The 25,916-nt window shown below is 39.4% G+C and overlaps 1 protein-coding gene across 2 annotated transcripts in view; it reads left to right on the top strand.

Moving 5' to 3' along the window:
* The window catches only part of KCNH1 (potassium voltage-gated channel subfamily H member 1), a 210,184-nt gene that overhangs the window by 87,731 nt on the left and 96,537 nt on the right, over positions 1–25,916 (top strand). For both annotated transcript variants that reach the window (XM_080407942.1, XM_080407943.1), the window contains 2 exons: positions 16,045–16,244; positions 19,980–20,232. In XM_080407942.1, coding sequence (XP_080264068.1) covers positions 16,045–16,244; positions 19,980–20,232 — 453 coding nt within the window. The remainder of the gene's footprint in view (positions 1–16,044; positions 16,245–19,979; positions 20,233–25,916) is intronic.

Below are 25,916 nucleotides of genomic sequence, written 5' to 3'. Positions count from 1 at the left end.
GCCAGGTAACAGCAATTCAAACACACTGCAAATGTTGGGCTGTTGAATGGCAGCCTGGTGACAGACTGTATCATTTAATGACATGGTGGTTTGTGTTAGTTCTCAAACTGAGCAGCCTTCATCAGGGGTGCTTTGGCACTAATTTAGAGGGATCAGGAGGTGTGAACATGGGGAGGTGGTACTAGTTTTAGAAATGAGATGTGTTGCATGTAAAGTCAATGCAAAGAGTTTGTGCCTAGAAGCTGAACATCAGAGATGGTAGCTAGGTTCAGCTCAGCCAAGCACCTGTCATCCAGCCATGCTTGTGTCCCCTCACACCAATTCATTGAACATACAGCTGGGAAGGCTGGGGCACATTGTGGCTTTTCTGAAAGCAAGGAGAAATGTAGGTCTCCTGTGTGGACTGTTAGCTGACAGAAGGCAGTGAAGAAATGGATACTTTAGCAAGAGAAGACTAACTCTGATGGAGTGAGTCCTATGGCAACATTGATGCTGCTACACCTTTTTAGTAATAACTCAGATCTTTTAAATTTGAGTACTTAAGCACATGCCTAGGACTGATTTGTCCACAGCCTTGTGGCAACTGTAATAATTTATATGCCTATAAAAATTTCCATGCTGATTTTGTAGCATGTTTTCATCCAGTCTGTGCAGAATGGTCTAAGTGACTGTAAATGCGGTGAAAGGGAAACTGGGCAGTTCCGTGCAAATGTGTATTATATGGAAACATAGACTTGCCTGATGCTACACCAAATGCTCAGGGAATCAGCAGAAAGAACTAATGCAGAAACTATGTTGTCTTAATGATGGATTATTGGAATTGATGACACACACAAAAAAGGAGGAATTTGGCTTTTTGTATGTGTGTGTGTAAAACAGGTATTTCTACTTGCTGAATACTTCAGTTTGCCCTGTTTTGGGGTTCTGGTCTTTCGGGGCACTCAGAAGCCCCATGTCCTTTGGCTTGTTCCAGCTGAGGGTGCTCTGCAGCTTGAAGTATCAAGCCTCAGGTTAGAAAGATTGCTTTTCAGAACTGGGAAGCATTTTAAATTGATGGCACTTCTACAGTGAATACCTTTCCAGGAGACTGAACAGCAGCAAGCATACAGAAGCCAATTCTTTCATACGTTGCCTTATCTCTTGTGATTGCAGTGACGATTAAATAACTTCAGGGTAGAAAAAGTTCGAGTGGCATTTGCCTTGAGCATTTTTGTGCAGTGCTTTTTTAATGAGCTCCCACACGTCCAGCTTGCAACTTCTAGTATTTAAAGCTTTCTCTGTGATTTCACTATTATTGTAATGTGATGAAGTACTTTCGTTCTTTTTTTCTTTAAGACTTTTATTAGCAATTGTCCTTTTTTTGTGGAGTATGAAACCATGGAATTAGGCAAGTAAAGGTTTTATATTCATTGCAACTTTAGTCTAGCTGGAGGTGTAAGTCTGTCACAGTACAAGGGTAGTATAATACAGGAAGGAAAACAACCCTGATAATGAACACTCAAAGATTCCAAAGTATTTTTTTAAATACTTAACAAAATACTTATAAATTTTCATGAAACTGCTGTGGCAACACATTCCCACCATCACACTGCTGTTGGAAACACAAAAGGGCATTGCTGCTTTTCTAAGGCTGAGGAAGAGGAGACTGTATGGAAGTACCAGCAGAGGAAGTCAGGACTGGCCATTAACTGCTGGAGATTTTCAGATCACAGTAGTTATTATCTGGAAGGGGAAATGTATTCTTAATATGTGAAGTATAAAAAGATTTCCTTTGAGAATCTTCCGCCTTCTATACACGTATGTGTTTTCTCCCTCCTGCAGTTGGATTAGGAACATGAAAACACAGTCCTGAGTATTCTGGTTTGGGAATCCTGATGGTGATTCCAGTCAAAAATGGTTTACTGGGCAGTTTTCCTCTTCCTTGTGCCCTTCTCAGACCACACTAATACGAAGCATGAAATGGAGTAGCATTTAGAACTGTTCAGGGTATCACATCTTGACCTTGTCAGTGGTAGAAAAATAATGTCAGATAGGAAAGGCTCCTAGCAAAACAGATCCACACAGCTAGGGAGGAAAAATTGTTCAAAATGTTGGCAGCATGCTCAGAAGAACAAGTATCTCTTCTTCCAACTGCAGAGCAGTGATCTCTAGATGGATAGATGCTGCCCCTGACGGCACAGTGATGAGGAGAACTTGGGCAAGTGAAAATGCTATGAAGAGAGTTGTAGCTCTGCAGATGCTCTTGAAGCTCTTTTCTGCCAGTATGCAGAGTAGCACAAAGGACTTTATCCCTCCCTTTCACACCCTGCTTGTGACAACCTGTTTAACTTAGGCTTTTGTATGAAGGATACCGTTAGGACCCAATATTTTTGTTCTCTTTAGTGCCCTCTGTGATAATCTCTGTGAATTTGTTGTCTAGTCCCCTTGACTTGTTCTATAATGTTTATTCTTTCATCTTTCTGGCTTCTTGCCTAAGCTTTCAGAATTGAAAAAATGGAGAAAAGTAAATAAAAATCGTAGAGTATTTGCTTTAAGATACAAAAAATGGGCAATCTATTCTCATTACCCTCTAGCTACGATGACATTCTCACCATACTATTCGTTATTACAGGCACTGTGTTTCTCTGGTCTGACTCGCGCAGTCTGAAGTGTCTTGCATTGCAGTCACAATGTCGATGCACTCTTCAAACAAAGCTTTTAGGGCTGCTTGCTAGCCACAGCTCAGCCTACTACTGCTGCATTTCAATTATTGATCTTAATGAATGTCATCCTAACTCAAACAGTTTCTTCATTAAGCAGGCTTTTGGTACAATTTCTTTTTCTTGGAGAAATGGCGATTTACCCAGAGACAGTATTTCTGGTTTTTACTGGAGCTGGTTGCTGAATGTTTGGAGAGAATTGAGACAGTATTTCTGGTTTCTACTGGAGCTGGTTGCCGAATGTTCGGAGGGAATTGGTGCTTGTTAGCTTCTAGAAACTGCTGAAGGTTCTGGACACAGAAAATAGCCTGCAAAGGAAATGAGCTGCTAGGCAAAAGGTGAAAAAAATCCCTGCTGCTTATCTCATCAGTGCTGAAGAATATCACAAGTACAGTGTGGGAGCCAGTGAGGGCTAGTGCACAGGGGAGAGGACCTGAGCTGGCAGGTTTGGGCTGAGTTCCCAGCTCTGTCACACACTCTGCCATGTGACCTTATGCAAACGTCTCCATGTCTCTGCTCCGCCTGCCTTGCCTCTCTGACTCTTCACATCTTACTAATAGAGTGTCTTCTACTGTCCCCTGTACATACCATACCACTGCGTAGCTATTCCCTCCCTCTGCTCTGCTACTGAAATGTGTCTTTTTGACTTTGAGGGTATTGGTGTCAGTAAAGGGAAGCCTTTACGGAGACCTGGACATTTAAACTCTCTGTGTTTTTCACCAGTTCAGCTATTGTCTGGTGCTTTTTGTTCCACCTAACCTCACCTACATTCCTTTTCTGCTCCTCCATTCCCCTTCTTACTTATTTAGGCTTTGCACCTCTGTCTTTCCCCTTCCTCCCCTCCTTCAACCTGTGAAGACTCCATGTTCTCTTGACCATCTAATTTAACTTTGATTCCCTCCTAGTCATTAGGTTTCTCTGTTGAGGCCAAGAAGGTCTGGCAGCCTCTTTGATGGGTCTGCTAAGCTGTTGATTAAAATTTTGCAGGCTCTGCGATGCAGAGACAGCTAAATCGCTGCTCCCTTGGCAGGTTTCTGAAAGGCTGGAGGAAGACAGTATTGAATAGAAAATTGGAAGAAGTGAGAGAAAACAGGAGGGCAGAACTTCTGGAAGGAAGCATAAAGAGTAATTTTGGGCCAGGTAGATCACAAGAATTTGACAGGGGGCAATGGTTTAAAGAACAGTGTGCGTGCACATGTGTAGGTGGAGAAGGACAGGGTAGATGGTTGTCTGTCAGAGGGACATTTGTCAAAGCGAGCTGAAACCATGGTGACCAGATCCTGAATGCCCAACATCAGGAGTGATATTTAGGGACAGCTTTAAGAGATGCTTAGATGCTTACCCAGAAAAACTTGCTGTGTGGTTTGCAGGTAGACTCTTATTCAAAAACAACAACAACAACCTAATAAAAACCCCAGCAAAGCAATAACCTAAAAAAAATAAAACCCCAAACCTACACTGAAGTTGTGTACCATTCAAAGCATGTCAAGTGAGCTTGACAGAAAAATATTTTAATAGCCTGGTGCTCATGTACTGATTGATTACAGCAACAGATCAAAGATAAGTGTCATTAATATCTGTCAGCCAGTGGTAGCTATATAATATCAAAAATTCAAGCTGTTGAAAAGCATTCTATCCTTGTCTTGTTCCTAAGACCAGTAAATGAATATTCATGGTAGCACACAGCTTACAAATGGTTCCTCACTTCACATAGCTTTTAAAAGATGAGCATGCAGGTTATTACCACAATTTGTTAAGTGCTAAAATGAGTTCCTGCATTTTTACTTCCTTATAATTTCATAACTGCAATGCCTGTAAATGAGATAGAACATATTTACCACAATTGTCTGCCCAAGTCCTACTGTTAGTCTGCAGTTACTGTATGAGCTGTAAGATCTTCTTGTTGCCTCCGTCAGTGGGAAGGAAGAATTTAAGGTGATCTGGTAGATGCCACTTAGGAGATACTGTATGTGACATAGAATTATAGAAAACAAGTTCTTCATTGCTTAAAGAAGGGAAAAACTTGATAACTGCAAAGACTGTTTTGGAAATCTGTGTTCTGGTAGTTTCTGATGTTGTGAAAGTTATCCCTGATTTGCAAGAATTATTAGGAAATGCTTCTTTAATGACTGCCTTGGAACTGCTGCAGGATTAGGTTAGATCCAGTGTTGTGCTGGCAGAGAGTGGGGATCTGAACTGTAAGGACCTTTCATTTTGGAATCCAAAGATCAGGGTTTAAGTTCAAGAGGAGCCACTGTTCTTTTATTATGTGCCTTGTATCACAGTGATGAACAGTTTACTTTGAGGTTTGACTCCTGATGATGATGATGAACTTAAACTGAGATTCTGGCTGCTGTTACCGATTGCTACAGCCACCTTATATCCCTGTGGTTCCTAAGACTTTGTTGATGCACACATATGAAATCACTTAAGCCAATATTAGAAATTACCTTTTTTCCTAGGACCTTTTGGGAATGCTAGGATAGTAGGTGTTCTCTACCTGCTGGGGCTGGCCAAGTAAAGCTTCCCGGAGCATGCCTGCCAGAAAATGTGTTACTGCTCTGTGGAGAGGTGAAGAGCAGAGAGGTCTGTGTTTATGGCCAGAGATATCTGCCGCTCCCATTCTAATTAATTACTTCATGGTTAAAAGGCTCCAAGGATACGGAAATGTTTGGTTCATATTCCTGCTGTATTTATGCAGACTGGAACAGGTCTATCAGTAAAAACTCTTTTCTTCTCCTTTCTCTCAAAATACCCATACACCTTTAGGTGAAGGAACTCTACAGAAAAATCGGAGACCTGGGTTCAGGTCTCTGCTCCTGCACTGAGATTTGAAATGCAGGCCTGTTTTATCCCAGGTGCATGTTGACTGCAGGGGAGCATAGCTGCAGTCTTCCCTAAGCAAGAAGAATCTTTCTGTACCTAACTACTGGATGAGGTTTGTAGCTGCAAATTGTTGACAAAGGTATTTCATTACCTTTGAGAGTCCTCTGTACTTTCTGTTGGCCAGGCTCAGCTTATTAGCATCTGCAAATACCATTCTTGTGTGCCTCACTGGTTCAGGCACTGCACAAGCAGTATAGTTCTTTAAAAAGGTCCCAATGGGTTATTACTTCTGACTGTAAAAGTTTGTGTATGTGCAAATATATTTGCATTTTGTGCTGGCTTGCTAACAAACTCACCAAAACACAAAATGTAGCTACCTAACATTTTTTAGATGTCAGATGATTTCTATGTAATGTTTACTTTTAAAAGAAATTAGGCAGTATCTCTTATGCAATAATATCTACCCCTGAATATAATGATGTATCTTTTTTAGAAGTTTCATGTGGACCTCCTAGCTGTGTGCATGCTTACCTTTACTACTGCTTTTAGTCCTGCTGAGTTCTAATAAAACAGCAGAGTCAGCCTGGAAGAGAAGCATCCTCATGACTGGAGCCATAGAAGAGTAATGTTTACCCATTTCTGAAAGTTAGGCTATAACCCTCTTCACCACTCCAGAGAAAAGTATTCTTCTCATATGCAGTCATCTACCGTTTCTCATTAAAAACCCAAACAGTTGTTTCAGTTATTTTTTGATAAGCCATATGTGTCTTCACTAACCTGTCATTTGAGTTGTCAGTAAAGCAGGCCCCCTAGAGAAGCCACGGTCTATGAGCTTTTCCCATTTCCCATTCCTGTACATACTGTATGCACCTATTGATTTTGGTCTGCAAGAACATCTGTGTGTGTGGGAGGAGCATGACTCAGACCTAGTCATTCCATGACAATTATTCTTTAACCACCTCAGATTAGACTTCATCTGCAAATATTGTCTTTATCTCAGACCTCATTGGTTTACTCGACATAATTAAAAACTCCAGTATTCTTATTTGTGTTACAAACACCATAAAATATTTGTTAACTGTTTAATGACACCAGAAAAAGTAAGTTTTTGGACCAGTTTGTCTTTAGGTTTATTTGGGAAGTGTTTGAAAGCCTTGTATGGAATTATAGTCACATAACTTGTTTGCACTTGTTGCACTCAGAAGTAAAAGATGTGCAAGTGCAAGATGGGATTGGCAGGTCATGCAGTGTCAGCTGAAGAGCATCTTGCAGTCTTCCTGTGGTTATTGAACTAACAACACTCCAGGAGTCTGGCTTACCAAGGTTATTGCATCAGAAGCTTCAGACTGAGCTGTGGAGAAGCAAAGCAGTGAGGTAGAGCACAGTCCAGTTAAGTGCAATAGTTTTAGGGGTTTAATTTCACAGTAAAGTTGGTCTGAACTAAGAATTCTTTGTCCTTAATTCCAGTTCCCACTCATCCTGTCAGATGCAGCTGTGCTCTTAACTCTAGCTGGCTGGCCTGTCAACTGAACAGGCTTGACAGCTCCTCGGTGATTAACACAACCTCTCTGCAACAAATGTATAGATCATTGGTGACCGCCTGGAGCTAAGTCAGCCTGAAAAGTGCTAGTGGGTGTAAGCCAGCTGAGCTACAGAAGACCTGGGCTTCATCTCAGTTACGTACTTCCTGTTTGAAGGGTTTTGGTTTGGGGACAATGCAGTTAATTCACAGAAGTTACTTTTCTCTGGAATCTGTGGGGCAAAGGATGTGCAATTTTTACACCAGCTGACTGGGTGAGGCCAACACTCTACCAGCCACCTCTGGTTCACTTCACAAGGAAATCATAGTGCCTTCATCGCACTCTGCTTTTATATTGGGGTAATTTATAGGCATTAAAATGTTACCTTTTCATTTGTTCTCAGAGAAGACAAAGCCTAAAAAAAGATTGAGGTGTACTTGCTACATAGACAGCAAAAGCTTTGGGATGAAAGTTAGTGGTCAAAGAGAGCTGCTTCATCTCAGTATTTCTCCTCACTACTTTAATCACAGGCATATGTGCTCACACCTGTGGAGTAGTGTTAAAGCCTATGTTTAAGTGGATAGCTGAGTTGAGGTTTTAAGCCTAATGAGAAGTGAGATCACTGCAGCCTCAGGGGAGGCCTTGGGTCCTTCCTCCTTGTAGTCTTACGGGTGGATTCAGATCTGAACACACTCAGCAAGAAATGCAGCCAGCTATTAACTTCGCACATGGGCACTCTGGTGGGAGTTGAGGGAATCTACCTGAACCCATTTATCATTGGGAATGAAGGATTACTCTAAATATCTCACTCAAATGTAAGATACTTTAATTAAAGTGAGGTCTGTAGCAATGACCAAAAGGAATCACTCTAGAGAATGCTGCTTGGGCAGTTGTCAGCAGGTGACTTTAGCCACCAAACTCTTGTGTTGCATCAATGACGGGGGGGAAATGCAGTCCAGAATTCAGTATGTGTAAGTGCTGGGTGATGGCTTTGGTGTGCAAAATTCAGATCCAGTTCTGAACCCTCAAAAGTCTACAGGCAGGTTATTGCAAAATCTGGCTTGGGAACAGCCAACAGGAAAGGGCCTGAGCCAGCAGTACAAAGCCCAGCAGAACTGCAGGGAAAGAGCCAGAACATTTGGATAAAAGGCTATTTCCTTGAGCCTCTCTAGATTTCGCTCCTGCAAACCTTCATGGAAAACATCATACAAATTATAGAGGAAATATGGTAAACAGAGGAACCCAAAAAACTATGTGTGTAAGCAGTTTCCCATGAGAAGAGAACAACTTTTCTTTTTTATTCACACCTTTCTTTAATCTTTTCCTAACTGTTTTTTTAATGTGTAGTTCTATTTCAGTAATAGATTAAAAAAAATTAAAAATGAGAGTTTGCTTATAATTGGGGGTAACCATTTTAGATAAGTTGAGGGTAGATAAAAAACAGCTTTCAAAGCAAAAGCTTTCATATTGGTGCAAGTTAGTAAAAAAACCCTAGAAGCAGTATCTGGAGATTTAATTTTAACCAAGTAATTGAAAATGGCCATGCATTACCCTGTATAAATTGTAGAAGAAAAATGATGCCCTTAAATGGCTCAGTCGTCATTTAAATGGTGATCTGTTCATTAGTGCTGGGAAATGAAATGGAAATCCATTTCAATTTTCTAGACAATTTAAATTTTATTGTCCATAAAGTTCTACAAAACAGTAAAATAGTGTCCTTTCTTGCAAATTGCAGAGGTTTTACTCGGATTTTGCCATTTTAATAATTCTAATCATGGTAAAACCTGCTAGTGAATACAGTGAACTGAAGTTGTCCCTTGTTGACAAAAGTGTCCCACTGGTGAGTCTGGCCTGGTATGTTTGGAATACTGATAAGTTTTGCAACCGTAACCTGTTTGTACGGTTAGTTTCCTCTTGATAATCAAATTAGCTTTGTCTAGAGCAAGGCTTTAGACATGAAGTCATGAAGTGCACATGCTTAAAACATAGAGCATCGTCAAGATCCTGCTCCACATTTAAAACCCTTTATGACCTTCCTAAAGATGTTTTGATAAATACCTTGTTCTTTACAGGAATTGCAGTGGTTTTAACTAGCTGTGAAAATCAGTACATTTCCAGGTCATTCTGTCTGACCTTATCAGAGATGGAATGTATCCTGTGGGGATAAAACATGGAGGGGTAACTGGAAAGTGCCATTTCTGTGGAATTACCTTCCTTTTTCTCTAGTCTTAACTTTGAGTAGTCATGTTGACGTTTCCCCTTACATATCTTCTTGCCTGTTGCTCTTGCTACCCCTTATTGTATATTGACTGAAATAAAATTTGATTCTGCAAGGAGCTTTCTGTGGACTCACTAGTTAAACTGTAGTGGCTCTTTGAAAGTCCTTTTGATATCAAGGGCTAAGGCCCTAATTTCAATTAATTACTGGGAATTACTGTGTTTGCAGTTAGTTGTGGCTATCTGGTTTAAGAACTTGTAAGTTAGAGGCAAAACATGTATCTTTACATCTGGTTTACAATACACCTTTGGATGTAACATGATGTTACCTCATGAGGACTAACCAGTCAGTGCAAGTACAGGGCCTTGCAGAAATATGGATGCCTTCAGATAATCTGAGAAAAGTCAGGTGAACTTAGTCTGCGAGTCCTGTTTGTTTATAGAATAAGAACACACAACCCTGCTTTTCTGAAGGTGAGAGAAGCTCGTGGTTAGGGAATTCTAAGTCTACCAGTTTAAAGTTTCCTGTATCCAGGATGCTCTTTTCTTTAATTCCTTTCAGTGTCATGCTTGTGTTGTCTTCTGTTGGATTCCCTTTACAGCACAAATATAATGTACTAACAGATTCTTATTACTTAATTTTGCAACCAAGAACACATCCAAGTCCTCACAGGCTAGTTCTGACTTGTGCATCTGATTACTTCAGTAACGTGCTTTTCTGTAAGCATGTTGCCTGCAGTGGAGTCTGTGGCTGTCGGTAAGTCCTGCTCTGGATGACTTAGCGCCTTTCAGTGTAAATGTAATACTGAACTTGTAGCTGTCAAAATAAGTGAACGATGAGTTTTGTGAATCAGCATTCTTGTCATTTTACTTGTTTGGAGACTTCTTAATTTGCCAAAATCCAAAATTGGCAGTGTTAATTAGTAGGGCTGTGTTAGTTTAGTCAGGTGCTGCAGTACAGAGGTAGGTGCTTGGCCCTGGAGGTAATAGCTACCCTTCGTTTGTATGGCTTGCCGGGGGGGCCCTTTATACTCTCTTTTCATAAGCAGATTCTTGGATCGAAGATGCAGCCTTTCATAGAGTGCAAAGTGGTGTTGGCCCTTCTCTGTGAGTTTAGAGAGAGCTGTTTGTGTTGGAGAGCTTTCTTGCAGAACTGATGCTGAAGTTTGTTTTATTGGCTTTTATCTACTTTGGCTCTGATCACTCCTCTGATCAGTTTCAGTTTGTGTGTTTTCCCATGCTGTTTATCTCAGCCCAAACATGCTGAAGGCGAAAGCAAAACCTGTTGGAGATTTGTGCTGCCCAGGATGCCCAAGGCTTGTGAAATTCTTGTGAGCCAAAACACCTGTGATTGCTGCTACCAGCTGTGTGGGTGCTACCAAATGAAATAAAAATAAAAAAAACATCAGTTTTGAAGCATCCTTAGGGATGCTGGAGTTCAGCATATTTGGAAGGTTTGGTGTTTTACCAACACTTACCTCTCTTCTTCTATATTAAGCCTTAAACTGGCAAAATGTAAGTGGTTTCAAGCCCCTGAGATAGCAGGAGCTTATTGACCTGTGTGTTTATGCTGCTGTAGTAGCAGTCTGCTTTTATTTTGTAGAGTTAGGAAAGGGTGTGAGAAGAGAAGCAGTGGGAGCTGTTTGGTGTTTGTTCCATAGCTCTGCTTAACTCTTCCATTTCTTCCCTTACATACTGCAGACAGCCTATTTTAAGGTGCACAGATGTTTCTACTACTCTAGTCCTTGGTAGTTGCTTAAGTGGCTTTTTAGAGCAGCTGTTCCCTTGTTTATGTCTCTGACTTTCATTTCATTGCAGTTTTTGGTTTTTTGGTGATGGGAAGAGGAAGAGAAATCGTGTCTCATGTTCTATTGCTTAGCCCTTATCAACTGTGTCCTCACTGGTAGCTTATCTTTCTGCAGGGGAGACATTTCCAGTCTAGCTCAAGCCCAGTGTGGTCCTTCGATGTCCTATCTGTCATCAGCCGGGTGATTTCAGCAAATGTGATGAGTGTGAGAAGATTTGCAGTAGGATTTGACTAAGAGTTTAATAAAATTTTCCTGTGGTCTCCCATCTTTCATCCTGGAAGTCAAGTGGTTCTGCCACATAGCTTGATGGTCATGTCCCTCATGGCCTATTCAGGCTTTCTGCTTTGCTCTTGGCCACTGAATTGATTTTCAGCCTTGCTTAATTGATAGTAGTGTGCCAGTTCTTTGATCTTTGCCATTGCTACTACCTTGCTTTTGTTTGTGGGGTACCTAAGCTGAGGTGCAAATTAACAAGCCAGTGGAGTGATAGAGGAGGGAGGTGGAGCAACGTATTGGTTCAATCCGGGAGAACAGAGAGCTGTGGGAAGAACAGGATCTAACAGTCAGCAGAACAGCATGGGGGAAGAGCTCCTGTGGGAATTTACTTTCACTTCAAAAATGTCTTTTTCCCCAAGTTGTGAAAACCAGGAGTTGATGTGCCCGCTGAGAAGATAGTAGCAATTGTAATGTGCTTTATACCATGTGAAAATGTTACACAAATACATTGTGAAAATTCATAAAGTGAATAAAGTGAAAAAATACTAATTGAACTATTAGATTATGGCTAAGTTGTTTCTATTTATTATTTAATAGCTAAATGAAATTATATCTGTACACATTGTATGAATGAAAAATCAAAGTTAGATAAAAAATACAAATAGGAAACTTTATAATACACAAAGCTTCCTAAGAAGTAGCAAAGTAAGCAGCTCAGCATCTGTCTTGATAGAAAATGGGGCAACCCATTTAAATTCTGTACTGTTCTAGAAGGTTTTATAAATGCTTGATAAGTAAATCTTACGTTAGATGCTTTGGTTTCAAGTTGCAAGACTACAAATAACAATTCTATCAAAACTAGTGCTGTAAACAATTCCTTGATAGATACCTGTTCAGTTTGGTATTTGCTTGCAGGCTGTAATTAACAGTTCAGCATTTTTCTTTTAACTGCATGCTCTCTACCCATAAGTAGGCATAATTACCACTAATCAAGACCCCTAATCTCAAGCAATTACAAGCTTTTACATTGTTCTAATTGCACATATAGAAATAATGTTTTTTTCTCATATAATTATGTTATAATCCATACAATTACTAATTTCTGCTTTTCTTTTTATCTGATCAATGTTAATTTTGTGTGACTTCACAATGTGTTATCTGAAAAATGCCTTTGAGGCATGCAGTTTTTGTGGTTAATTTAGAGTTATGTTTCATCTTCAGTGAGAAGCGATATAGTGCAACAGGTTTTCTAGGCTGTGCTTTCTCTCAGCCCTCTACTAACTCAATAATTTGTTGTAAACTGGGAACTTGTTAGCAAAACAAAAATGCAATTATACATCTAAATCATGTGCTTGCTCTTTCAATAGTATTTAGGTTAGCACAGGCTACTCCTTAAGTATGCAAAAGGGTTTGGTTTTTTAATTGTTAAATGGAACTTATGTGCAGAGAGACAGACTTTCTAGATCAGCTTTCTAGAAAGTGAAAATGAAGGTAGTTCAGTTTAAGAAAGCACTGCAAGTCTTGGGGGCAAGATGTAAGAGGTTGTTCATTAGTTGAGGTTGGTCTTACTTGTTGCTGTATAGTTCTTATGCACACATTCCGTATGCAAGGACTTTGGCTGAGTGCATTTTGAACAAATCATCATCAATCTGATGATTCATCTCAGGAACTGCATGCAGCACTTACATCTGTAATTGGGGTAATTGCAAACCTCTCATTCTTACAGATAGAAATTCTTCCTCTTATAATTCTAAAATCAGATCCCAGATCTTTTACTGTGGTAGCTGAGACCTACACTGACTTGTATTTATTTATCCATTCTTATTTGTTACATCATTAAAAGTAGCAGATGATTTGGTGACCTTTCCAACCTGTGTCTGACCTTCATGATTCACTTGTGTGGGTAATCTGCTATTGAAATTACTATTCTTTTATCTTTGACATTATTTAAACACTTGTTAAAATGGGGTGACACAGACTGCATTGTAAATGGGTAGCCACATTGTTGGGGACTATCTTGTCAGAAAAGAGTATTCATGTTGGGGGGGAGCCTCTATCTTTTCTGAGGGATCTTGACCTTCATGGAGAGGAGGCGCTGGAGATTTTGCTCTGTCATAAATTGCCCAACTTTCTTCCTGTAGCAGAGTGTGTTTCTGAAATCTTTCTGGGGCTGCAGTGTACTGCAGCAGGTTCATTTCATTATTCCTTTGAAAGGAAGAGAGGCACACAGCTAGCTGTTTCTGTGCAGAAGAGGTCAATGTTTAATATGCTAATGTATCTACCCAATATTAGGCTGCAAAAATCCTTGGCTTTAATGTGTCTTTAATAGGAATAAAGTGGTTAGCTAATGATAAATTAAGGATTGTAAGTTTGGGGATTTTTTTTTTTTTAATAAAAAATTAATGTAGGCAGGAATAATTTTTCTTACCAAGATAATTGTCATACTGGAGCATAGTAGCTAGAATTTGCAGTGGAAATTGCTCTAGGAATGCTTGCCTTACAATAATCAAAGAACCAAAATTCCAGTTTTTGCTTAGGCTTTTTGTAGCTGGACGGTAATGGGACAGTGGAGACTCCATTTTACCTTTGTTGGCATAGAGCTATATGTCCCAAGGTACTGAACCCCTGGGTCTCACTGTTCACGAGAGAGCAAGAGATAGTTGTATGCACATAAGTCTGGTTGCCCAGAAATCTACAGATAAGAATTTGCTTGTGACCCTCTTCCTAATCTGTCACCTACTTTCAGCACTACTCTGGCTGGCAGAAGAATAGTGCTTGGGGATGCCCTGCACTGCTGCAGTGTCCTGCCAGCGGAACTTTGCAGATTTGGAGGTCCCAGGTTTGATTTCTGTTAGAGTACCCGGTAAAAGTCTGTGTAAGTAGGGCCTAAGGTTAGCAATATTGTAGGGTTGTGTTGGCATCTGCATAACAAAGGGCAAAAGAGGACATAGTCAGGGTAAGGTAATACTCTTCAAATACAAAATACTTGTGGATTAAGGAGCCTTTATGGTAAATCTGTATTCTATGGCATTTCTTTATCTTCAGAACTCATTGCATCGGACTTTCTGGTATGGTTTAGCTCAGGCACAAGTTAAGGTTAAACAGAGAAATAATCTATAAATTTCTGGTCACTGTATCCCTATTCATACTTTCCAATATTTTTTTAATCTAAGTTTGCACATTTTTATATATGTTTTCATACCTGCCTGTACTGAGGGGTAGTTGGAAAAGGGGAGAGCGGGTCTCTACAGGAACTCATAAAAAGGGAAGTCATACAGCATCTATGGAGAATCAGCAGTGTAAAGGCCTTGAGCAAGTCTAAATTTAAATTGCATCTCTCAATGATCAGGGAAAAGGCAGTCCTGTAAGTTTCTTTTGCACATTATCAAAGGGTTTTTGTTGCTCATAAAACCTTAAAGCATCTTTGTTGGCTTTAGGATATCCGCCTGTAACATTGACCTGAATAAATAGCTGCATTCTCAAAGCAATGAATGGAGTGAGGAAAAATTAAGAAAAAAAATAATATTTTTTTGTTTGTTTGTTTGTAAGAGGGGATAAGGAAGGAAATAAACAGCAAAAAGGGGTGTTTAGGTAAGGCAAAATATTCTCCTTTTTTAATATATTTGACTTCTCAATTATTTATTTTCATCTCAAGTGGAAAGTACATCATACTGACAGCTGGGGGCCTGTTTTGAGGGACAGGAGGTGATAAGGAGAAAGAACTTCCTCAGCAAGCCGCAGCACTTACTAATGGCTATTTTTGCATCTGCTACCTGACTGTTCACCTCCCTCTGCAGCCAGCCTCTCAGACATCACTGCCCTGGTCACAGCAAGGGAAAGCTCCCCTCCAGGCTGCCTGTCCCTCCCTTCCATTCAGGGCTAGACTGGCTGGAAGAGCCCCAGCCTCTGCAGGCCATGTAAACACCACTGAGACTGCTACCAGCCTGGTGTCCTGTCCTGGGCTTCGGCAGGTGGATCTTCTCAAGTCCTGTGTGTTTTCATCTGCTTCTCTCCACACCTCAAAATACTGCCTTTTTTTCTTTCTCATGTTTATTCTTAAACCCATCTCGATGAACCAGCTGGCTTCATAACTGTGTTGAATGAAGTCAGAAGGGCTGTGCAGTGGTCTGCCTGCCTTTGAGGGCTCTAGCTCTTGCCTCAGGCCTTACTGTTCTTTTGCCTGAAGAATATAAAGCATAATGCAAGTTGTTATGTATTATTAAACTTACATCTATAAATCACTGACCCATGGTAGCTGTTTATTACATATTCCATCTTCTGCTTTGATGCATTGTTGTTGTCACACTGAGGTGGGTAATGATGACTTGGCTTACTACTGTGGTAATGCACTTAAAGCTTAGAAATCTGTCACTGATGGCATTTCAACACAGGTGCTATAAACCAGAGATGACATTTTAAAGTATTTGCTGTCAAGCTGTTTGCCGTAAAATTCTTGTGTCTTCTCTTGCGGTTTTGTAAGGTTTTGGATACTACTGAATTGTTTGATGGACAAAGACAAATGGTTGTGTTTCAGGAACTCTGTGTTGCAGGACTTGCCATCACAAAAGTAGGCGGTGGTCCTCAATTTGTAATGCTGAACGTGACCTATAAGACACTTGTGCTCATTCCTAGCAAAGCACTGATACTGCATGCATTTCCACAGACCTGGCATTTCCACTCTTAAAGCACAGTGGAACACAGACTAATCGTCACAACTTACTATGTATTATATCTGTTGTTTTTCTTCTTTTTTTACAGCCCTTCTGTATGCAACCATTTTTGGTAATGTGACAACCATATTTCAGCAAATGTATGCTAATACAAACAGATATCATGAAATGCTGAACAGTGTCCGGGACTTTCTAAAACTCTACCAGGTCCCTAAAGGACTGAGTGAACGTGTGATGGATTACATTGTTTCCACCTGGTCAATGTCCAGAGGAATAGACACTGAAAAGGTAAGTAAATCAAATCGCAAGGGAAGAAGTCACATCCTGAAAATATTTCATTAAAATAAACAGGAGATACTTTCTTAGTAAAGAAGACAAATATTCTTTAAATAGTTCCAAGTAGTAGCTTCCCTTAATTTTAAACTTTCAAATACAGTACTCCAGTTACTCTGTCATACTGACATACGTTAGTGGTAACAGTATGTATGTTTTGCTGGTGATATGTCATGAAGTAGTGTAAAAATGATGAGGGAAAGAGCTTGGTTTTCAGTAAATGAAGTAAATGAAGACGATAACTAAATAAAAAGTTGCAAGTTCTAGCAGAATCTCAGAATTTCATCATATAAGATTTTTTTGGAAATATTTCTGTTGTGTGAGGTTGTTTGCAGCTCTGTGGGCTTGAATACAAAGTAAAATTCGTTTTGTCTTTGTGGAATTTGAATGTAGTATTCCATGTGCAGGTTGAAGGTATTAATGAAAACTGGAAGTCATTGGTGTAATAATAATGTATTGTTTGACATCTGCCATATGTGAGGCAAATGTTATCATCCTAATTCATTGCGTTTACAAGTGAATTCCCACTGTGTCTTTTAAAATAACAAATGGCCAAAACAAATGTACAAAAGCAACTGCTTGCCACTTTTATATTAGTTGCCAGTTTTTATGGAGGTAGATACTGGTTTTCTTCTGCTTGTAAATACATGTGATTTGTGGGGTGTTTCATTCAGGAGACCATACCAATGCTCTGGTGGCCAGCCTGCTGGTTGGTGGCTTAATTTAGTATTCTAAGCTGTAGATGCTGCAGTTAAAAAGCAAACAATTTCATTTCTGTCTAGCTGTTAAAGCGTTGTTATGAAAGAGTTGAACAGATGTGGCCTTGCACTGGGCTGTCTGGAGACCAGTGGGTACACAGGGTACTGTTTGCTTTACTAAATTGTCTTCATCATATCTACTGTTTAGATCCCAGACCATGATTCAGGGTAGCACTGTCTGTCGTAGTAGCTTTCAGAAATAAATGGTATTTTAGTGCTGGATAGTGCTGATTAGAAGCTGCTTGGCCTGTTTTCTCACAAAGTACCTTTGTGCAGGGTTAAGGGTTTGAGGGGAAGAAAGGGTAGAATTTGGGGAAGGTGGAGAGACAATATCCAAGGATGCATAGTATAATGAATGCCCGTGCTTTTATTCACCTCCTAGTACAAGCTCCTCTCATCATTTTAACAAAGCGACAAGAAAAAACTGCTATGTAATACATGTTTTTTTTAGCTTATCTTCAAAGTTCATTCTTGGCTTCCTCTGATAAGGAGAGAAATGCTTTAAGAATGCCTTTAGAGACAGCAGGATAACCAAACCAAGCACAACTCACTGTAGCCTTTGAGAATTATCTTAATAAACAAGGAAAAAAGTCTCCAATTATCAGGACATCAAAGAGCTTAATATGGTGTTGTTTTCAATAACTGGTGTGTTCATAGCTGAACTGACAGTAGGGATGACTGTAAAACCAAGAAATCAACTTTCATCTGCATAGCAAAAGCTAGCAGATAGGAGACCGACTAATGGCTGTGCCAGCCCACAAACGCAGGTCTGAGCTGGTTTGATGCCTGTGTATATCTTCTGGGATGTCATGCAATGAATAAACATGTATTGCTCCTGTGACAGAACAGTGGTAGTTGTGCTGCTGTGTAATGCAGTGCAGCTTTCTACAGATGAGGCAGATATTTAAAGATGAACTTAGCACAGAATCAATCTTCTCGCTATTTTGTAGGCCACAAATTTGTCAGTTCAGTGTTAACTTCAGGCATGCCAAAGAGTGAATAATCAGCTAAAAACAAAGTCTGTAAGTCTAGAAAATGCCAGTGTAACAAAATTTAACCAAGAGCTGCTGAAAGATTCTAAAATTAATCCATGAAGATATGTTTCTTACCTCCCATATAAATGAAAGTCTTCTGCCATTTTTCTGTTAACTCTCAAATGTCTTTAATCCCTTTATTTTTTGTGAAGTTTGGAGACAACTTCTTTAAATGGGGAATGGAAAATAAGTTAATTTCCTCTTAGACTGGGAAGCCAAGGGACTTATGTATAAGAGCCTCCTTTTAAATATTCCCTTGTCTATTTAGGTTTTCTTACTACTGCTTCTATAACAACAACTGATTTTGTGCGTGATAGTCAAGTAACTGTGTCCTGATTTTGGCTGGGATAGAGTTAATTTTCTTCTTAGTAGCTGACATAGTGCTGTGGAGTGTGTGTGTGTGTGTGTGTGCAATGCCAGTAGCAAAGTTTGGCAAGCCATCTGCAAATACAGAACAGTTTGTTGCCAGAGTAAATGAGATAATTGCAAAGGCAGCTATGGTCACTGCCTGTGTTCCATGCTGGTCTTGCTGGCCCAACCCATTTCTGTGAGCCTGGAAAACAGAACCAGCAGGTTTGGCTGCTGCTCCGTGTGGGGCAGCCAAGAGATCATCCATGAGTGCCCTACACTTCAGCACTATAGAAATATATCTCTTTCAGAAGTAATATCTGTAATAGCAGGTCTGCTTGGAGGTGGGCCAAAGATGATGATATTGGTGGTAGAATCCTTTGCCTTTGAAGTAGCAAGCATAATATCTGGAACCAGTGCCATGCACAGAGCTATGAGCTTGGTTCTCTGCTCAGATCTTGCACAGAGCCCCATTGTAAGGTATAGGCATACCCGCAGTGCTCCCTGTGTTACCTTTATGTTTTCCAGGAGTGTTTTCATCAAAGCAGCCATCTCTTTCCATCCAGGAAAATGTGTGGGAGTAACTCTGAAGCTCACTCAGAGTGCGCCTTAATTGGGTGGAATAGTTATTGCTGAGAAAAAAAAATATAATGAGGCAGATTTATACTATTCAGTGTTTTTCTCAATATGTACTGAGATGTACTTCATCCCAGACTATCCTCCAAGGATTTTGTCATCCCAAAACTCTGTTCATATTAGGTATTTCCAGTGTTTTTGCCAGGAACTTTTAATCTGTACATGCAGTAGTAATTCTGTATTCTTTCCACTTGGCTGTCTGTATTATATCAAAAACCTTCAGAAATGGCCCTGACGGGTACCTGCTGTGCTAAGCATCAGTTTGTGTACCCTTAGGAGCACATATCATGAATTGCCATGAGGGCATTTGGAAGATCAAAAGTTGCCCAACACAGTATCATACCTTAAAGTCCCTTTCTTGTGTGAACAAAAAACTCTACTGTCAGTAACAGCCAAGAAAAGGGGTGAATTTGAATACCTGCAAATCTCAGTATTATGAGTTAATGAAACTTGCAATAACTGGGTGGTTTTTTGCTAAAGGGGTATGAGATTATACTTCTTTATACAATATTATCCCACTTGGAGCATATCATTTGTGCAGGCTTTTCATGGAATATGCCTATCAAGAGTGATCCACCCTCCAGAAACAATCCTTCAGGAAGCTTTTCTACACCACATTCTGTACTGCTGTGTCCTCAGTTTTATTGTCTTAAAACCCTGAAGCTTTATCCTGATAATTCAATATCCAGCAGAGCATGTTGCTGAGATGCAAGCATTATTTTCCTTTGGGTATTTTAAAGTAGCTTAAGTTAGTGTTGTGGCTTATGTGTATAGATAATATAAAAACAAATGTATGGACTGAAACTGGAAATTTTGTAATGAGGAAAGTAGTTCATAAACCCTGTGTAGTAGACTAGCAACAATAGGCATATATAAGCCGTGCATAGGAATTGATTGCCTAATTTCCTTCTCAGGTGTTACAGATATGCCCTAAGGACATGAGAGCAGATATCTGCGTGCATCTGAACCGCAAAGTTTTCAAGGAGCACCCAGCCTTCAGGCTGGCAAGTGATGGGTGTCTTCGAGCACTTGCCATGGAATTTCAGACAGTGCACTGTGCCCCGGGAGACCTGATCTACCACGCTGGCGAGAGCGTCGACAGCCTTTGCTTTGTGGTTTCAGGGTCTTTGGAAGTAATCCAGGATGATGAAGTTGTTGCTATATTAGGTGAGTTTCACAGCTGATAATATGCATTGTGCACAAATATAGATGTGTTGAGCATTTTTATAGCCTTTTCTACTCAAGCACTTATTCTTTTAAAAGCTTCAGTCAAATTAGCTTTACCGCAGCCTGGTGAGCTGTTTTATTGTTCTTCCTGTTCCACATGGGTAAATAGGAAGGGCAATCATCTCCTCTCCAGATTGCTTCAACCCTATTCCTTCTGGCCAATGGAAACTCTACTTGAGCATTGGGATCCTGGTCATTCCTGGGGTTCTCCCTGTCTTAGCACATCTCTTTTCATCAGAAATTCCATTGAGGACTTCAAGAAAACTTTTTTTTAAAGTGCCTGGCTTCCCTGCCTCCCTCCCACCCCTAGTAATCCACTTTTGCTGAAAACTTTCCAATTAGATTTATTTAAGATCTCATGCTGAAATAATATTTATCTCTTTTAAAGTCAAAGTAATATAAAAATGTAGAGCTGATCTGTGTTAACTTGGAATGACAGCTTTAGGTTGGAGGCATTAAAAAAGAGCTGATTGTGGTGTGAAAATTTTGAGGCAAAGCTAGGAGAAGAGAGTGTAATAATATCCAGTAGATGTACATGAATCACGGGGTGGCTGGAGCATTGGGGAGGTGATACGTATCATTTGATACTGTCAGACCCTTTTGTGATAAGGTAAATTCTCACAGTGGCTTAATCCAGTACCTGCCACTCACAGCAGCCTGGAAAAAGAGAAGAAAACAGCTTGGTAATCTTACGCTTTCTGAACATGTACACCCAGCTCTTCAAAGAGGAATGTCTACTGGAAAATGAGGGGGCTAATAAATATGCCAGCTTCAGTTTTTCTCTACTTCTAAACAGGATTTCATATATAGCATAAGGTGAGTGTAGTGTCCTGGGGAATCAAGTTCATAATATTTTCTGCCACAAAAGAAACTAAAAAGATGAAGAGTAAGGGGATAACTGATTCTCTTTTGTTCTGGAATCATCATATAGCTGTTCAGTGCAATATGATACTAGCAACTTCTGCTTTTCTAAGTTGTACATCAAGAATTTACTACCTTTTGCTGTGTTGAACTCTTGTGAATTAACATGGTTAATTCACAAATGTAGAACAAACTAAAGCCTCTCAGTTTGTGTCACCTCCTCCCGTGTCCATCACAAGAAGAAAACCTCGAAACATCTTGCTGCTCTATGTAATCAGTATAGGAAACGAGCACTGAAATAGAATTGTTAAAAACTTACTTTAAAGATACCAATTTTCTCCTCATCTTTACCAGTGACTTCCATGTTTTATCATAATACTTACTTTAGAAAACACACTGCCTAGATTCCTTGAGAAATCAGTGTTAAGGAAACCCAAACCCCTCATCTCTGCTGCTGCAGAGTGAAAGCTACACATAAATGAGCTGATCCTTTGGTATCTGCATGAATAGAAATATTTTGTTGTTGCTGTGCTCCTGGGAAAGTAACTGTTGACCCCCTTCCCTCTACACCTTTATTTTTTTGGAATATGCAGTCAATTCTCTGGCTTGCACTAAAGTTGTTGAGCCCTGTGGTTGTCTTTGTGAATATTGTAATCTGAGAGGAAAGTAAAATGAAGTGGAGTCTGTTTGTGATTCTGTGAGATTTCATTTTGGATATGTATCAAATGAATACACATTTTTGTGTATTCATTTTCTGGACTAAGGAATCCCTTTCCTTCCACACACTGTATCTTCTTCCCCCAGGCTGTGAAGCCTTCTGCTGAAGATTTCTGTATCCTGATAAGAAATGATGTGGTTTATTAACTTTTTCACTCTTCTAAATCAGTTGGACTTCTCCCTCAGCATTGCATAATGTAACCACCATGTTACTGAAGGGTGCTGTGGGAGATTTCCTCCCTAAGTTCTTTGTACTGTCAGTTTTCTTATCTGTAGAAGAGCAATGATTTTTTTTTTTTAATTTGATGTTCACCTAAAATTGTAAAGTTCTTGATAAAAATACACAGATAAAACAGCACTTCAAGAACAAAAATAACATCTGCATTGTACAAGAAACGTGATTGTTGCTGATCGCTCAGCCAGAACAGCCTATGCTGTAAGTTTTGTTTACTAATCACAACTAAACATAGCTATGAACATCAGGCATGTAACAGCAAACCATGTGAGGAATTCTGTAGGGTAATTTTTCTTAACAGGTGTGTCGAAGAGATTGTAATTTTCTCTCAGACATTCTTGAAATAAAAATGAAGAATAAGTGCATAAATTATTCAAGGTGAATTATTTGCTCACCTTTAGCTGTCACTTAATAAAGCAGCCTTCACGATTTGCAGTGTAGCCTGTATCTTCCTTACGACAGAGAAATAAAAAGCATGTCTAAATTAGTCTGACTGCTGTACAGCATTACATAAACCAAAGGCAAACGGCACTTAATCCTTCAAGAATCCAATTCATATGAAACATTTTCAAGTTCTGAAGTCATTCAGCCTTGCAGATTGGTATATAAAAATGCATTGTGCAGCCCTGGAATTTGGAGTGTATTGTGTGCAGTTGCATAATACCAGTCCAGATCAGTTTCATGTAATACCCAAGAGACAGGTACGTTCTCAGTTCAGGCTTACGTTCTTTTAACAAAGCACTGACTTTGATTGACTTGGATTAATACAAGTACTGAGTTGAAAGAAATTGCACACTCGCCAGCAGTGAAAAACTGTACATTTTTTTGTGTCCCCTAAGATTGCCTTCCCTATTACTTTGACTTGGAGACAAACACAAAAATGAGTGAGTTTAAGAAAAAAGTTCTTTGCAGTGTTTACAGTAAAAATTTAAAGAAAACGGATACATTTTGTATGAAGTTTCATCTGTTGGGATGAAAGAAGTGGTTTTGAATTCTATCCAAAATTTCTGCTGAAATAAGGAAATTACTGATGTGCATGCAACACAATCTTTGGATTTGATATCCAAACCAAACCAAAAAAGTAGAAAATTATTTTTAAGCCAGGTATTTTATTTACTTGTGATTCATTCTAATACAAATGTGTGAGAAAAGTAAGACATAGCAAGAAAAGCCACTATACTGCTATGGTTTTCTATGTTCATGTGTAAGTATGAGAGTAGGATTATACAGAAGTGAAGATTAGCTAGTGGGAAGCTGCTTGGATGAAATACAATTCTGTTTTCTGTAGTTCACTGTTCTTCCCTTTACACCACTCTTACTGCGTAGGGTGAAGTGCTGATGTACACTTGGCACTTTGTGGAAGATAGAGACAAATCACATAGTCCCTGCCCTGAAGAGAACTGAGCAAAGCACAGGTCATGCAGGACTTCCATTAAGAGACTGTTTTCAACTTGTCTTTGCTTTTAACTTTTCTAAGCTTTCTAAGCTTAACTTCCCATTTGGGCTGATGCTGCTTTATCCATCTGAGACTCATATATCTCTTTGAACTACTCTTGCTTAAAAACTTACCCATTTATCCAAATGTGGTTAGAGAAAATGGGTTTTGTCACTGGTTGTCATCAGAGCAATCAACCATTTATGTGCACTTCATTTAGCAGCTCTAGTTTCTCTGCTTCGGAGCAGACCTTTCAGACTGAGCCACTTGCCATCTGAAAACCTGCCCTTATTGCAGGTCTTTGAAAAGTTAAAATTTACATACACTCAGGTGAGATTTGCTACATTTTAATTTAACAAATATCTTCTTAAAAGATTCCTCCTGAATTAAATTGTTCCAGGCAGGGCCCATAAGGTCTGGCTGCAGCTTGCTTTGAAATATGCAGGGCAAAAAGGATTATAGTAGAAGCATGAAATAAGCCTGAACAGCTAGTGGTTTCTTATTTTAGGGAAGCTTGAAGACCTAAACCGCCTTAAAATGCACTTTTTATATTTTTTTTCATACTATGAAGGTATTAATTTCTTTAGTGCAGTGTGAGAATGTGATTATTTGGAACTGTGGTAATCAAGAAGCTAATGTTAGAAGTCCAGATGAGCAGATAATATGCTGTTGCTGGGGCTAACAGGGTACTTGGTCCTCCAGCCTTTTAGTCTGGACCTTTCTAATCTCTCCTCACTATTGCTAGAGGAAGGGCTAGAGTTCTTGCATTATGTCTCCAATTGTGTGTGCATGGATAATTTAATTAAAATTATAGAAAATAATGGCATAGTAGCAAAATTAACTTTTCATTGATATTTTCTAGAAATACACAGAAGGACTGGATAGGAGACCTTCTTAGAAAAGGATTTATAGTGTGTTAAAGTGTATGTATAAATATCTGAATGGCTGAGAATGATTTTTGATCTTAAATGAATTCTAAGTTAGATATGACTGATATAATTGTACTCCAAGATTGAACAGAAAATCCCTCTTCTCTAGGACATCTGAAGGAAGCAAGTGATTCTTGGACACTGGTTGATTCCAAGTCTTTCTGATTAAAATCAGGGTAATCTTTGAAATTTAGGAAAACATTCCAGTAAAAAGCTAGAGAGAAGAAGATGACCCTTGAAATTAGGGTGACAGGCTTTTTTTTTCTAGATAGCAGTGGGGAAAGATGCGTCTCATCTTACATTTTCAGACTTCTGCAAAATTTGTCAACTAATGGCTTCCAGAGGGCCGGATTGAGCAGCAGATCTTCACTTACGTGAATTGTTCAGCGTTGCTGAACTGATCTTGATGATCCCTGCAAGGGGGCCCTGTGTGTATGGATGGTAAGACTGAAGGTTATTCTTGCAGATTTCATTAGAGACTGGGAGCCTTTAAGCCTTTATTTAGCAATTAAAAACCAAAGCCTTGAAAAACACTGCAATCTTCAGAACTGAGCAATGGATGAGAAAAATAACGTTTGCTAGAAGGTTTACTTAAAAAGAAAAATCAACACCCCTCTATCCCCCAGAACAGTTTATCTCAAAAGGAAAGAAGTTTTCCCAAGTGTTGTATCCCAGCTGTTCTGCGTTTATTATGTTCCTGCTATTCTTTTTTGAGCTAAAAACTTTCAAAAGAGTAAACTTTTTTTATTTACTGTTGGTTTAGCAAAGAGTGTTAATCACAGAATCATAGAATATCCTGAGTTGGAAGCAACCCATGAGAATCCTTGAGTCCGGCTCCTGACTCCACAAAGGGGGCAGGTAAAATGAATGAGATAGGAAGGGAAATCAAGGGTGTAATTTATTGTGAGCAAGGAAAAGCATTTCCCTTCACAAGGACAGTCTGCTGTTGCTATACCTTTGCTGCTATCAATGCTGAAGAGAAATAACAGAATATAGATATGATAGAAGTATGAAAGTATGCAGTAACGAATGTCAAGAAGGGGAATTTATAGTCTAGATCTGGTTGCCGCCTTCACCATCAGGGGAAAGTGGAATATAACACTTTTTTTTTTCCTTTTTTCTTTTTTTTTTTCCTCAGGGGTGTGTGTGTGCAAAGGATGCACATATATTTACTTTTAAGATCACACATGAGTTGAAGAAGCGAAATCTGGATGTCCCTGAAATATAGATCTTTTATCATTATTTACAAAGCTATAACATTGACAAGATTAGAGACTGTGGTTTTAACATGATATTGTAGGAGGAGGGTTCGGTGTGCCATGTTTTGTTTCAGCAGGATATTAAATGCTCCATTTGCTTTGTGTGGAGAAATTCCTGCTGATTTAATTTGATCTAATTGCGGTCTTAAAGGAACGTTATAAGAATAATTGCTTGTTTTCTTTACAAT

Source organism: Falco punctatus, assembly GCF_963210335.1.
Source record: "Falco punctatus genome assembly, chromosome: 12".
Classification (NCBI taxonomy): Eukaryota; Metazoa; Chordata; class Aves; order Falconiformes; family Falconidae; genus Falco; species Falco punctatus.
This window is presented reverse-complemented; position numbering and strand designations above follow the sequence as displayed.